The sequence below is a fragment of the Puma concolor genome, chromosome B3 (genome assembly GCF_028749965.1).
Source record: "Puma concolor isolate L17-30 chromosome B3, mPumCon1.1.hap2, whole genome shotgun sequence".
NCBI classification, from domain to species: Eukaryota; Metazoa; Chordata; class Mammalia; order Carnivora; family Felidae; genus Puma; species Puma concolor.
The window spans coordinates 38,198,077-38,211,831 of NC_141672.1; the positions used below are offsets into that span (position 1 = coordinate 38,198,077).

General features: G+C 39.5%; 1 protein-coding gene across 11 annotated transcripts in view; it reads right to left on the reverse strand.

The window, feature by feature from the left end:
- The window catches only part of SYNE2 (spectrin repeat containing nuclear envelope protein 2), a 342,816-nt gene that overhangs the window by 213,767 nt on the left and 115,294 nt on the right, over positions 1-13,755 (reverse strand). For all 11 annotated transcript variants that reach the window (XM_086709562.1, XM_086709567.1, XM_086709569.1 and 8 more), the window contains exons 15-22: positions 13,315-13,393; positions 12,648-12,835; positions 10,757-10,921; positions 9,272-9,421; positions 6,984-7,154; positions 3,851-4,009; positions 3,379-3,552; positions 400-534 (exon numbers count right to left, since the gene is read on the reverse strand). In XM_086709562.1, coding sequence (XP_086565688.1) covers positions 400-534; positions 3,379-3,552; positions 3,851-4,009; positions 6,984-7,154; positions 9,272-9,421; positions 10,757-10,921; positions 12,648-12,835; positions 13,315-13,393 — 1,221 coding nt within the window. The remainder of the gene's footprint in view (positions 1-399; positions 535-3,378; positions 3,553-3,850; positions 4,010-6,983; positions 7,155-9,271; positions 9,422-10,756; positions 10,922-12,647; positions 12,836-13,314; positions 13,394-13,755) is intronic.

Below are 13,755 nucleotides of genomic sequence, written 5' to 3' on the forward strand. Positions count from 1 at the left end.
TACACACGAGATGAAAGATCAGAAAAGCCAAAAGGAGGACAGTAAGGCAATCCGGAGATGAACACTGGCAGAAGGCTGCTATACTGCTGGGCTGGAGGCTTCAGAGGAGCCCAGACAGAAGGGTCATCAGAATCTGGAACCATGGAACCCACAGCCACCAAAGACACTGTCCAAGAGAGGGACTTTGGACTCTCCCCTTTCCCCCCTCCAATCACCCGCTAATCTCCAAGCCGTGTTGTCATTGGCTGAACACAGAACCTGACTGGGCCCTGGGAATCTCACAGGATCAGCCCCCACTGTGATACCAAGTACACGGGGGATGGCCAGGAATGACTGATGACAAATGGGCCCAGGGTCAGATCTACAAGCAGAATCCCAGATACATGTGCATGTTCTTACCTCCCACTTGGCACAGACACGTCTACTCTCTTCTTCCAAAGACAGCTTTACACCCTCAGTTACATCATTTTTCAGTTCCTCAACAGCTTTCAAATACTTGACCAGACTTTTAGAATTTAGAATTATTAGTGCTTCCTAAAAAAGAGAACGTAAATGAGAACATGAAAGCCTCATTCTAGGGGTGCCTGGCTGGCTCAGTCAGCGGAGGGTGCGACTCTCGGGTCTTGGGGTTCTGCGTTTGGGCCCCCCACGTTGGGTATACAGATTGCTTAAGAAACAAAATCTTTAAAAAAAAAAAAAAGTCTCATTCTACTGCCAAGTCCTCAAAGCTAATTTTGGTAGGTCTTTCGGACGCAGAACTGGGAAAAGACTTTTTGGGGACTATGAAGATTTAGGGGAGACTTTTTGTAAAGTAAGGTTGATATCCCTTTTGCATCTCTTGAATAACTTTGAAAAGAACTGCAAAATATTTATTAATCAAATGTAGTCAGACATTTGAGCACCAGATAAAGACTTGCTTAGGATATTCAAAAGGACTTTTGTTACCCCTCTGATAAATCATTGAAAGGATTATTGTGCAGGGGAATGAGCCACTGGCACTGTTTCCTCTAAAGTTCCTAAGTACTAGTGAATAGAGGACCATCCTTCATTAACAATACAATACGAAGAATATACTAGCATGTATTAGAGATTAGTGTTGTAAGAAGACACAATTTATAGTAGGATTAATAGGCCAATATTTAATATTGTGCATAAGCATTTTTAGGCTGCAACAAATCAACATTACCTTATCATCAACTTCAAAGTTTTGCCCAGGGCCAACCACACTGGCAGTCCTGCCCCAGAGAGGGAGTAGCAGTGGACAGAGACGCGTCTGCTCCTTATCTCATGCTTACCTGCTCTTATAGACCTGGCAATTACCTGGCAGAAACCTAGTTTAATTAATTAGGAAATGACAGAACACAGAATAGTTTGGTGCTTGTGAAAGAGACAGAAAACCTACAGGAGACAGAAGACAAAAGTAACTTTAGGGAATAAGGCACTTAAGCACAGTGGGAATTCATTCATGCGCTCACGACATATTTATTACGGGCCTACTGTGGAAAAGGTACAAGGCTGAGCCCCAGGGCCTTCCTCCAAGCCTCTGTGAGGATTGCTGGATTTATTACCTGGGGAGACTCTCTAACCCTACATGCTGGCAGATGGCTCCCACCTCATGGGCCCCTGGAGTCCCAGGGGTCTCAGGGCAGGACGTGGCAGGGCAGAGATCTTGCTTCTACCATGAAAATGGCTCTACTTTACTAAATGCCAGAGATAAAAGGGGGGAAGTCTGTGGCCTCAGATTCCAAAACATAGACCCTCAGCGGGAGGAAAATGGCGCCAGACTGACCCCTCTAACCCCTCTCTCTGGGAGAGAAGGGGCCTTGAGCCTCCGTTTTGTCTCTTCCTTCTCTCTTTCCTGAGCTGACCATATCAGCACCAGGAAATCCAGCCTGGTGATTATTCATAAGAACCACTGACTCTTTAAGGTCAGTTCAGCACTCTCAGCAACCTAGGAATACAAGAGACAATAAAAGGCCGAGGGAGGGGCGCCTGGGTGGCTCAGTCGGTTGAGCATCCGACTTCGCTCAGGTCACGATCTCACGGTCCGTGAGTTCGAGCCCCGCATCAGGCTCTGTGCTGACAGCTCAGAGCCTGGAGCCTGCTTCAGATTCTGTGTCTCCCTCTCTCTCTGGCCCTCCCCCCGTTCATGCTCTGTCTCTCTCTGTCTCAAAAATAAACAAATGTTAAAAAAAAAAATTTAAAAAAAAAAAAAAAAAGGCCGAGGGAACTGGTCAAAGATGGTGGCTAGCAACATGCAAACAGAAATCGATCACGCAGGGGAGGTCTTTGGGGTCCTGGGAAAAGCAGTGTTGAGACGGCTGATAACAGGGCCGTGGTTGGGTTCACAATCCAGAAAGCCAGATGAGGACTGAGGCCCAGAAAAGAGAAGGAGGCCATGATGAGAATAAACAGGCTCCTTCTTCTAGAAGAGTGGGGCGGTCCCCCCAGAAGTCTAGCTCATGTTAAATGTCCAATAAGTGTGTGAAATATTGAATAAAGGAACGAAAGGACACATATCACTCTACCTCTCCAATGTGTCCAATGGTAGAGACCTTATCGTACTTTTACTTCATAGACCACCCAAGTGCCTCCCATCATGTTAATTAATAATGACTCTCGGGTTTGCACACATCTTGAGTCGTCTATCAAACCGGCAAAAGCAACCTGAAACTATCGCCACACAAAACAACATCACTGGATCTTTACCCATAAAATCACATATAACTTCTATCAAAGCATTTTAATGACAAAAGTGTGATTTTATATTCAGAGAACTTTACCTATTCCAGGGGCCTTCATGTGCCTTTTTTTAATTTAACGTCTCACAACAAATTTGGCAGCTGGAATTATGCCCATTTTACTAATTTAAAAAGCAAGAAAAATTAAACTCATGCTGAATATCGTACAATCAGTTGTGCTCGTGACACTATACCACTGAGTCCATTCGGCAGATCTATACTAAAGTTTAAATTGAAAAAATTCCTCACATTCATGTATATTTTTAATAGTTTCTGGGAACAACATATAAAACTGGGAAATTCTTTAAAGTTACAGTAACTTTGTGCATGATTACGGTGACGGAATTATCTCGATTTCACATGAGGTAGGTAGCTGATAATAAATAGCCTACATTTGGGGGTGCCTGGGTGGCTCGGTGGGTTAAGTGTCCGACTTTGGCCCAGGTCATGATCTCACGGTCTGTGGGTTTGAGCCCCGCGTCAGGCTCTGTGCTGACGGCTCAGAGCCTGGAGCCTGCTTCAGATTCTGTGTCTCCCTCTCTCTCTGCACTTGCCCTACTCATGTCTCTGTCTCTTAAAAATGAATAAATGTTAAAAAAAACAAGAAGAGCCTACATTTGACGGTTGAGAGTCCCACCTTGTATTTTGAAATTAGTCCACTCCGGCTCTCTCTTTGTCCAAGTAATTGCTCAGCCCTTGTCATGTATGATTCAAGTTCCCTCTGGGACTCCTCCACTTTCAGCCTGACATCCAGATCTGGGGAAGCATCAGCTGAGTTTTTCAACACGGAAGCTAATTTCACCATACTGATCTGCAAAGACAAAAAATTCTCAACAGCTGGCCCAGCTTTTCGGTAAGTCACAAATTAACAAATACAGTCTTTGAGGAGTGACTCTTATTTTCCCACTAGACATAAGAATATCCTACTTATTATGTTGATATTTTTCAATGTGCTCTAAGTTGTTAAAATATACACATAAAACACAAAGGTAATATTTTAGAAAACGTTTCCAACTTAGAGGGCAATCCCTCCCTCTCTTCCCCATCCTCCTACTGACCACTCAGTTTTAAAGACTGGATTCACTTAATAGGAAATATTAAAGAGAGACCTGAACTTTCTCTTTAGCTTCTTGAATCTTTGTCTGAAGCCCAACTGTGAGAACATGTTGAAGGGACTCCTGGCTGGAAATATTCTGCACATCCATTTGTAAGGTATCTTCAATTCTAGACACAAGCTCTTCATACATAGAGCCTTTGGCAATAAGATGCTATGAAAACAAAGTGAGACCACAATAAATATTCAGGTTATATGTTAAACATTAACCTTAATCTGGTCAGGAAATCATGAAAAGTTAATTATTATTAATCCAAAGCGAGGTACATTTGTACTCTAAAAATGTTATTTTCGGGGCGCCTGGGTGGCGCAGTCGGTTAAGCGTCCGACTTCAGCCAGGTCACGATCTCGCGGTCCGTGAGTTCGAGCCCCGCGTCGGGCTCTGGGCTGATGGCTCAGAGCCTGGAGCCTGTTTCCGATTCTGTGTCTCCCTCTCTCTCTGCCCCTCCCCCGTTCATGCTCTGTCTCTCTCTCTGTCCCAAAAATAAATAAACGTTGAAAAAAAAAAAAAAATTTAAAAATGTTATTTTTAAACTTCATTAAAAAATTTTTATGTTAGTACAATGAGATTCTGAGAAACATAGTCTGTCATAGATTCTTTACACAGTAAGCACTTCAATAAAATAAAGCCTAGAAGTAATACAATGCCAGTAGTCAAATAAGTTGAGAGAGTAGTAATAAATCTTAAAGTGAAGTTGTTCTCTTTTTTTTAAATGTTTATTTATTTTGAGAGAGGGGGAGAGAGCACAAGCATGCGCACACACGCAAGGGCAGGGAGGGGCAGACAGAGAAGGAGACACAGAATCCAAAGCAGGTTCCAAAGCTGTCAAAGCAGAATCCAAAGCTGTCAGCACAGAGCCCGATGCAGGACTCGAACTCAAGAACTGCGAGATCATAACCTGAGGTGAAGTCGGACGCCCAACCGACTGAGCCATGCAGGCCCCCCAAAATGAAGTTGTTCTAAGTCAAATCGCTTGGAAGGAGATTCACTAAATGTTATTGGAGAAAAATGGCTATTGGAAAAGAAATTTATAACCATGCTTTACACAACACACTAAAAATAAATTTCAGTGGATCAGAAAGTTACATATAAAATAGAAAACTACAAAAAGAAATTATCCATGAAAAGTGATCTACCCTCTGGGTGTGAAGGGGCCTTTTTAGGGATAAGAGCAGGAACATCAATATAAAAATTTTCCATGTAAAATAAAATAAACAACTTAAAAAGTCAACAACTTGGTAAAAATATCTGCCACACAAATGAAAATGCATCGTGATTCAAAGAGCTCATAAATTCAATAAGAAAAGTACTAAGGTTCTTGGGGCGCTTGGGTGGCTCAGTTCGTTAAGTGTCCAACTTCGGCTCAGGTCATGATCTCGCAGTGAGTGAGTTCGAGCCCTGCGTCGGGCTCTGTGCTGACAGCTCAGAGCCTGGGGCCTGTTTCAGATTCGGTGTCTCCCTCTCTTTCTGACCCTCCCCTGCTCATGCTCTGTCTCTCTCTGTCTCAAAAATAAATAAACGTTAAAAAAAAAAAGAAAGAAAAGTACTAAGGTCCCGAAGAAAATTCAGAAAACGCAAGAACAGATAATTCACAAAAACAAATGGCCGATAAATACATGAAAGACGGTTCAACCTTACATGTAATTAAATAAGTACAAATTAAAATAATAATGAGGTACCACTTTTCAGTTATCAAATCAGCACAAAAAATTTTAATTACAACTCAAGGGTAGCAAAAGTATGATAAAATAGAAGTTCCACTGCTTGATATTAACTATATAAATGTTGACTGTATTTATCTTAGAGCAGTGGAATCATCGTGCTCTTACTCTTTATGCTTTTGTACATTATTTAAATGTTCTACAGTTAGCACATTCATTTATATTTTCATTTTTTTCTCTTTTAAATTATAAAAGTAACAATATTTGGTTACTTGGTTTACATGTATGAGGCATCTGGAAATGTGCCAAGACTGGGGCCTAATGCACGATCAAGATAACAGTTAGTTATTTGTATATCCTTACGCACAGTTTTCTATGGATATAAACCCATTTACTATAAAAAAGCAATTGTTTTAAAAAAAGACTAAAAAAAAAAAAAATCACATCACTGGTACTGTTCACCAATTTGCATTTCTTACTTCACCATATATCTTGCTCTAATAAAGATCTACTTAATTCCTTGTTAATATAAGTATATCCTTATATAAGCATGTTTGTATTTTCATTGTTTATAAGAGGGATCATTGCCATCGTTTTGAAATATTTTTAAAATATTGAATTTCTCCTTCCTACTCATTTCTTTCATCAAACGAATTCCAGATACAGCAAATAAATAAATATAAAAATAAAACAAAAGTAAAAAGTGCTGGCAGATGGCACAGTACGTTTACACAATATTTTCAAAATGATAAAAAATGCGATTCGTACAAACCATGAAAATACAAAATGTTACCTATACACCTTTCAGAAATCTGCATTTCAAAGAATTACGTGAATATCCCTTCATTCCAGGAACTTTCCATCTTGTTGTAATTTATGACATGCTCCGTAAGTTTTATAGCTGAGCTGGAACTCAGTAAAAACCTCAGTCGTAACTCCTTCCCCAGGAGAACCGAATGATGTTAAAACACACTCTTGCCTCAGTGCTTTTCAACGAGTCAACTGCCCGAGAATAAAGACAGAAAGGTTTTAACAACATCCGTCACCCTCCCTGCATCAAGGAAGGAAGGGTAGGTGGCTTAATCAACGGGTGAGCTTTCAAAGCAAAAATTGTATAATCTCTTATACTCTCGCTGAACTGACCTACCTATCTGACACATCCTGACTCATCTCCTCATTGCTCTCTGAAACCAGAGAATATTTTAATCTCCATTAGGTGGCTGGGAAAATCAGTTCAGGAATTGAGACTTGTAAGGTATCATTAGTGGTCTCCTAATCTATCCTCTGTCCTCAGGCAAAATCTCAGCAAATGATCCAGGAATGACAGTCCATGCAATTTTTACAACACTCAGCAAAGAAAGTTCAAACAGCAGTCTTATTACTATTTACCTTAAAACCTTGTATTTGTCTTAGTACATAAGTCCACAACCACGAAAGCTATGTTCTTAATACTTTTGCACTCCTACCTGCAAAGATTCTTCCACTGAGGCGTCTACCCCCTCATGACATCTCAAAAGCTCCAGAAGAGATTCAGTTTCTGCCTCCCAGATTTCCACTTGTTCAATCAGTTTTTCAACATCTTCAGCCACTTTGAGTTGCCCTGTGAATTCATTTTCTTTTTCATGTCCTTCCCCAGCCTACAACATTCAAAATTACTGCTAAGAAAATGGCAACATCACTTATAAAATACTTTTTTAAGTGTATTTATTTTGAGAGACAGAGAGCACAAATGGGTGAGGGGCCGAGAGAGAGGGAGAGAGAGGATCCCAAGCAGGTTCAGCAGTCAGTGCAGAGCCTCGACATGGGGCTCGAACTCACGAAACTGTGAGATCGTGACTTGAGCTGAAACCAAGAGTCAGACACCCAACTGACGTGAGCCACCCAGGCACCCCTAAAATAATTTTCAATTAGAAAAAGTTAGATCTCTTTTCTTCCTGAAGACTGCTAATGCAACATACTTTAGTAACTTAAAACCTACTTTTTGGATAATGATAATCACACTCTATGATTGCATTTATCACTTTAAAAAGTAAAAAATTTGTTCATGTTTTCTTTTTTTTCTTTCTTTCTTACTTGTTTTTTTTGTTTTGTTTTTTTTTTTGAGAGAGAGAGAGAGAGCAAGCACGAGCAGGGGAAAGGTGCAGAGGAGGGAGAGAGAGAGAGAAAGAGAGAGAGAATCTTAAGCAGGCTCCATGCTCAGCACAGAGCCCAATGGGGGGTTGATCCCACCACCTGGGATCATGACCTGAGCCCAAATTGAGAGTTGGATGCTTAAATGACTGAGCCACCCAGATGCCCTTCACATTATGTTTTCTTAATGAGGGTATCATTCCTATCATTTAGTTATTATCATCTTCATTTTATAGATAAGAAGATTAAAGCTTAGAAAATTAGGGTAGTAACTCCACAGATACATTTCTAAAACTCACGTACAATTTTAGTAAATACAACTATGAGTGACAGTAGTCATGAAACATCACCAAGAAGAGACTCAGAATCCAATTTCAACAAAATTAAGCCTTTTCCCATTGATAACCTCTCAATATCCTATAGGTTATGCTATAGCTCTGCATGACAGGTGCATCCTTAAAGCTGTTAATCAGATATCTTAAATGTACTAGAGAAAGATAGTGTTCCACATCCTTCTCCTCTATAAACGTATTGCACAACTTCAGATCTTTCAAGACTTTGATCAGGTCTCCTTATGGTGCCAAACACTAGCACTCCATCCCAGCAACTGGCCAAAGTCAGTCTAAACTTAATTTAAGTGAAATTGGATATGTTATTATTCGGAAGGAGGCACATTTCCAAAATCACTGGTATTATCTTACATGTGTATAAACTCTTTGTTCCTTTTCCATAGTCTTCCCTATAATCTAAAATCGTCCTCTAGGGGCGCCTGGGTGGCGCAGTCGGTTAAGCGTCCGACTTCAGCCAGGTCACGATCTCGCGGTCCGTGAGTTCGAGCCCCGCGTCAGGCTCTGGGCTGATGGCTCAGAGCCTGGAGCCTGTTTCCGATTCTGTGTCTCCCTCTCTCTCTGCCCCTCCCCCGTTCATGCTCTGTCTCTCTCTGTCCCAAAAATAAATAAAAAAACGTTGAAAAAAAAATAAAAATAAAATCGTCCTCTAAACTAAACAACAAAGCAAGAAATAAAGATTATATTGTCCCCTACTGTACAGAAAGGAAGTAAGACATGGGCCAAGGGCTAGACCAAAGCTAGACAATCCCTGAGCAAGAGGCAGAAGTCATCTGAAGAAAATATCAACTCAGTGTCCACAGCTCAGAAGTCATGACGGCTTCTGCACGTCTGCGGAATTCCTGAGTGAGGGAGAGACACAGACTTGAATGCTGAAGCCTCCTTCATGAGGGATCCTAGTGGAACATTCTAGTGGAAAATGACCACATTTTAAGTGTTATCCGGGGTGCCTGGGTGGCTCAGTCGGTTAAGTGTCCGACTTCAGCTCAGGTCATGATCTCGCGGTCCGTGAGTTCGAGCCCCACGTCAGGCTCTGTGCTGACAGCTCGGAGCCTGGAGCCTGTTTCAGATTCTGTGTCTCCCTCTCTCTCTGACCCTCCCCCATTCATACTCTGTCTCTCCCGGTCTCAAAAATAAATAAACGTTAAAAAAATTTTTTTTTAAGTGTTATCCAATAATCACATTTACCACTGTTTCAACAATATAGGTTTAACAAAAGAAAAATAGCCACGGTATAGCTATATACAAGTGAAATACATAAAGTATGACTATTTTACCTTTACATGCTGATTATGACTTTCAGGAAGTTCTATTGACATATCCATTGAAAAATCAACAGTTGGTTTTTCTTCTTCATGTAGCTGAGTATTTGCATAATTGTCAAAAATGGGCTGATCCTGTTTTTTTCTAAGTGGCAGTTTCATTTCCTATAAAAATTGTCATAAAATTTACAGTCCATTTTAAAAAGTTACTTATTGACTTCTTTTGAGAGATAGAGAGTGAGGGGAGGGGGGAAGGGGCAGAAAGAGAGGGAGAGAATTCCAAGCAGGCTCCTCACTGTCAGCACAAGGCATTATGCAGGCCTTGAGCTCACGAGCCGTGAGATCGTGACCTGAGCCAAAATCAAGAGTCAGTTGCTCAACCAACTGAGCCACCCAGGTACCCTGAAGCCCATATTTTTATGTGAAGATACATTGTTACTAACAATAACTGGACATAATATATTCAACATATTTTGGGGATTTATCACATAATAACAATGTTATAAAGTAGGAGCATTTCCCCAAAAAACAAAAAACCCCCCTCAGTCTAAAATTATTAAAAATAAGAAATAGAATAATTTAAGGTCAAAAATTATTTATTAAAGGTCTGCTTTTATAAGGTGCCATGCTAAATAAAAAGCCATATAAAGTTCCGTGTATGTTCTTAAGGAGGTTGAAATCTGTATGCAAAAATGCTTATGTTGTTCTATAATGGTAAATGAATTTCAGCTACAAAACTGTATTATTACATGTCCACACAAAATCTTGTCCATAAGGGATGACTGACTTAGTCAGTTAAGCGTCCGACTCTTGATTTCAGCTTGGGTATGATTTTCATGATTCGTGAGTTGGAGCTCCGTGTGGGGCTCTGCACTGACAGTGTGGAGCCTGCTTGGGATTCTCTCTCCTTCTCTCTCTGCCCCTCCCCTGCTTGCTTTCTATTTCTCTCTCTTTCTCTCTCAAAATAAATAAACATTTAAAAAAAAAAAACAAAAAACTTGGACATAAATGTTCACAGCAACACTATTCATAATAGTCAAAAGGGTGGAAAGAAGCCAATGTGCATAAACTGATCAATCAATAAATGAAATGCTGGGTATCCATACAATAGACTATTATTTTCCATAAGAAGTAAATGAAGTACTGACACGTTACAACACAGACGAACCTTGAAAACATTATGCTAAGTTTAAAAGGCGAGAAACAAAAGACCAGATACTATTTGATTCCATCTGTGTGAAATATCCAGAACAGGCAAATCTACAGAGACATAAAAGTAGATCAGTGGCCACTGGGGAGGCTGGGAGAGAGTAGAGAGTGACTGCTAATGGAGTCAGAGTTTCTTTAGGAGATGACAAAAATGTTCTAGAATTTATGATGGTGGTGGCTGCACGACTCTGAATATACTAAATATACTAAGTTATACACTTTCAATGAGTGAATTGTATGGTATGGGAATTATATCTCAATGAAGCGGTTACCAAAAACAAAAACACTTACAAGTTGAGTTTTTGTAATAAATTTTCTCCATCTTTTATTCAGCCTTCTCAGTTCTTTAGAAATAGATGATCCAACTTCATCATTACTGACTTGAATTAGGAAATTTCCCACTTCATTTAAAGTAGTATGTTCTACACTCCACTGGGATATTGTCTCAAAGGGAATCTACACAACATAGAAGCAACACATTTTAATGACACAACACTTGTCTTTCTGTTATGCGTAATAGATCTTTACCAAGTGATTCTAAGCAAAAGTGAGTATGAGGTTCTTGCAGACACTCTGACCCTCCCCTCAGAGGATTCCCCATCCCTGCTGGACTAGCTCTTCATCCCTAATCACTAACTGCCAGGCACCAGCTGTCATTGCTCTTGGTGCTGAACTTTAAGGAAGCAGCTGATGTTCCGCCTTTCTAAGTGGCTAATGAGCTTAGAGCAAAGGCTCTCAAACATTTATCGGTTCATGGTGCCCTTAATGTTTCGGTAACTTTTTTCATAAATTCCCTATGTCAGGAGATTCATCTAACGGTTCTCATTTTCAAGTAGTCGGGTCCAAACCACTTGGTAGTTATTTGCTGTATGGTGTCCCACAGGCTGATGTTGCTGTGTCCCTCAAAATTTAAATTATCTTTAAAGTCCTCTGGAAGCTCAGGGCACCTCAGCACAGAGTTTGGGAAGTGCAAGGCTTATAGTGTTTTTTTTTTTCTCATTTATGTGAATCTTAATAAAATATCTTTAATGGATGAAGCCAGCGAGTATTATGATAAGCAAAATAACTCAGAGGAAGACAAATACCATATGATTTCACTCATATGTGGAATGTAAGAAACAGAACAGACGAGCAAAGGGGGGAAAAAAGGAAAGAGAGAGGCAAACAAGAAACAGACTATTAACCAGAGAACAAACTGATGATTACCAGAGGGGAGGTGGGTGGGGGATGGGTAAAATAGATGATGGGGATTCAGAAGTGCCCTTGTGATGAGCACTGGATGTTGCATGAAAAGTGTTGAATCACTTTATTGTACATCTGACACTACTATTATACTGTAGGTTAACTACTAGAATTAAAATCAGAATTTAAAAAAAGGTTTTTAAACACAGAAGAATCGTTGAAAGCCAAAGATTTGAATTTTTATCACTATAGGTGACAGGGAGAATGACTCACCAACCCCTCAAATATTCTTTACGTGCTCCTACACTTATCACAAATTTTACTGTCATATAAACAGCCCATTTTCAGCTGAGGAACTTTAGTGTCTATTTGGAAAATGTTTCATCTGAGACTTTTCATCAAAATTATTTTCAAGCAGATAACCATTTGCAACAGAGGAAAAGAAATGAAAGAAAGAAAAACTATCCCAGAGAAGAATCATAAAACAGATTATGACATGACTAGCAAGTGAAAACACTGATGAATTACGTTGAAATTTCTTCCACACCTCTCCACATAAGTCTAAGGTATTCTGCATTTCCTTCCTCTGGAAATACAGGAAGATTTTAGAGCTGAAAGGTATTCACCCAAATGGAAAAATAAAACTTTTTAAAATATCAAGTTATTTTAAATGTGTCTATAAGCTATTGAATATTCCAAGCCTTTTCTTTTCCTTCCAAAGAACTTAAGCAATATATCGTTCAAAAGCTACTGTGTGTGTGTGTGTGTGTGTGTGTGTGTGTGTGTGTGTGTGTGTAAAACCTACAATGAGGAGAAAACTTCCTTTTGGCAATTGTATTAGAAAGAAACTAAACTCTTTCCAATACTTTGAGGAATATTTCCAAGAGTCATGTTCACTCTTCCCTGGCCTCTCATTTTTGGATTGAAAACGAGGATCTCCAAACAAAACGAAAAAAAAAAAGAAAAGAAAATTGAGGAGGTAACATTAGACTGAAAATACCTCTTTAATCTGTTCCTTCTTTGTCTCCTCAAAACAAGACTTTAGTAAGCGAAGTTTTTCCAGATAAGTAGCCCAACATGTCAAAACTTTCTGAAGAGTGGACTTGACATTATATACATTTTTTCTATACATACAAATATCATATTCCACTGCCATATATTGTTTGCTAATATCCTGATATTCTCCATCTATAATGTTAACAAAACAAGAAAGTAATCTTAGAAAACAGTTTTTTATTAATAAAATAATACCAAGAAAAATATTTGCATATTAATTGTCAATGGTCAAGTAAATATGTACTGTGATAATATTAAAAGTGAACGCAAGAATTTTCCAAAGAAAACACATGTTAAACCAATTCCTAAAACGTTAAGGTATAAAGAAAGTGAAACAGATAAAATGCTATTTTTTTTAACGTTTATTTATTTTTGAGACAGAAAGAGAGAGGACAAGCAGAGGAGGGGCAGAGAGAGAGAGGGAGACACAGAATCCAAAGCGGGCTCCAGGCTCTGAGCCATCAGCACAGAGCCCGACACAGAGCTCAAACCCACAACCTGCAAGATCATAACCTGAGCCGAAGTCAGACACACAACCGACTGAGCCACCCAGGTACCCGCGTGCTATTTTTAAGTGATCATTTCATCAAAAAGTAACTGTATAGCTTTACCTAAATTCTTATGTATTTCTTCACACTTTTGCAAGGAAGTTTCAAGTTGAGCTAGGAACTCTTTTTCTTCAATAAATTTCTGGGGGGGGAAAGGAAAAAAATATAGTGACAGCTTTTTACCATTAAAAATGTGTCAAGAAATCCAGAGAGAAACATAAATATTGATGAAGCACTCGGGCCCCAAAATTTCCTTAAGGCTTTACTACTATATATTTGGGTAGAAAAGAAGAGTAGTTGATGAAGAAAGTCGGTTAAGATCTAGGAAACAGAAGTATGAACACTATGTAGGTACGAGACCTAACAAAGTGCATCATTGCCGTGATATGGTTCCACAACGGTTTTTCTCCTGTGGGAAAAGGTAAGTTACATATACCATTTTCAAAAGCTCCTACTTCACATATTTATTAATATTGCTAAATTTATGCCAGTTTCTCTTTTTTC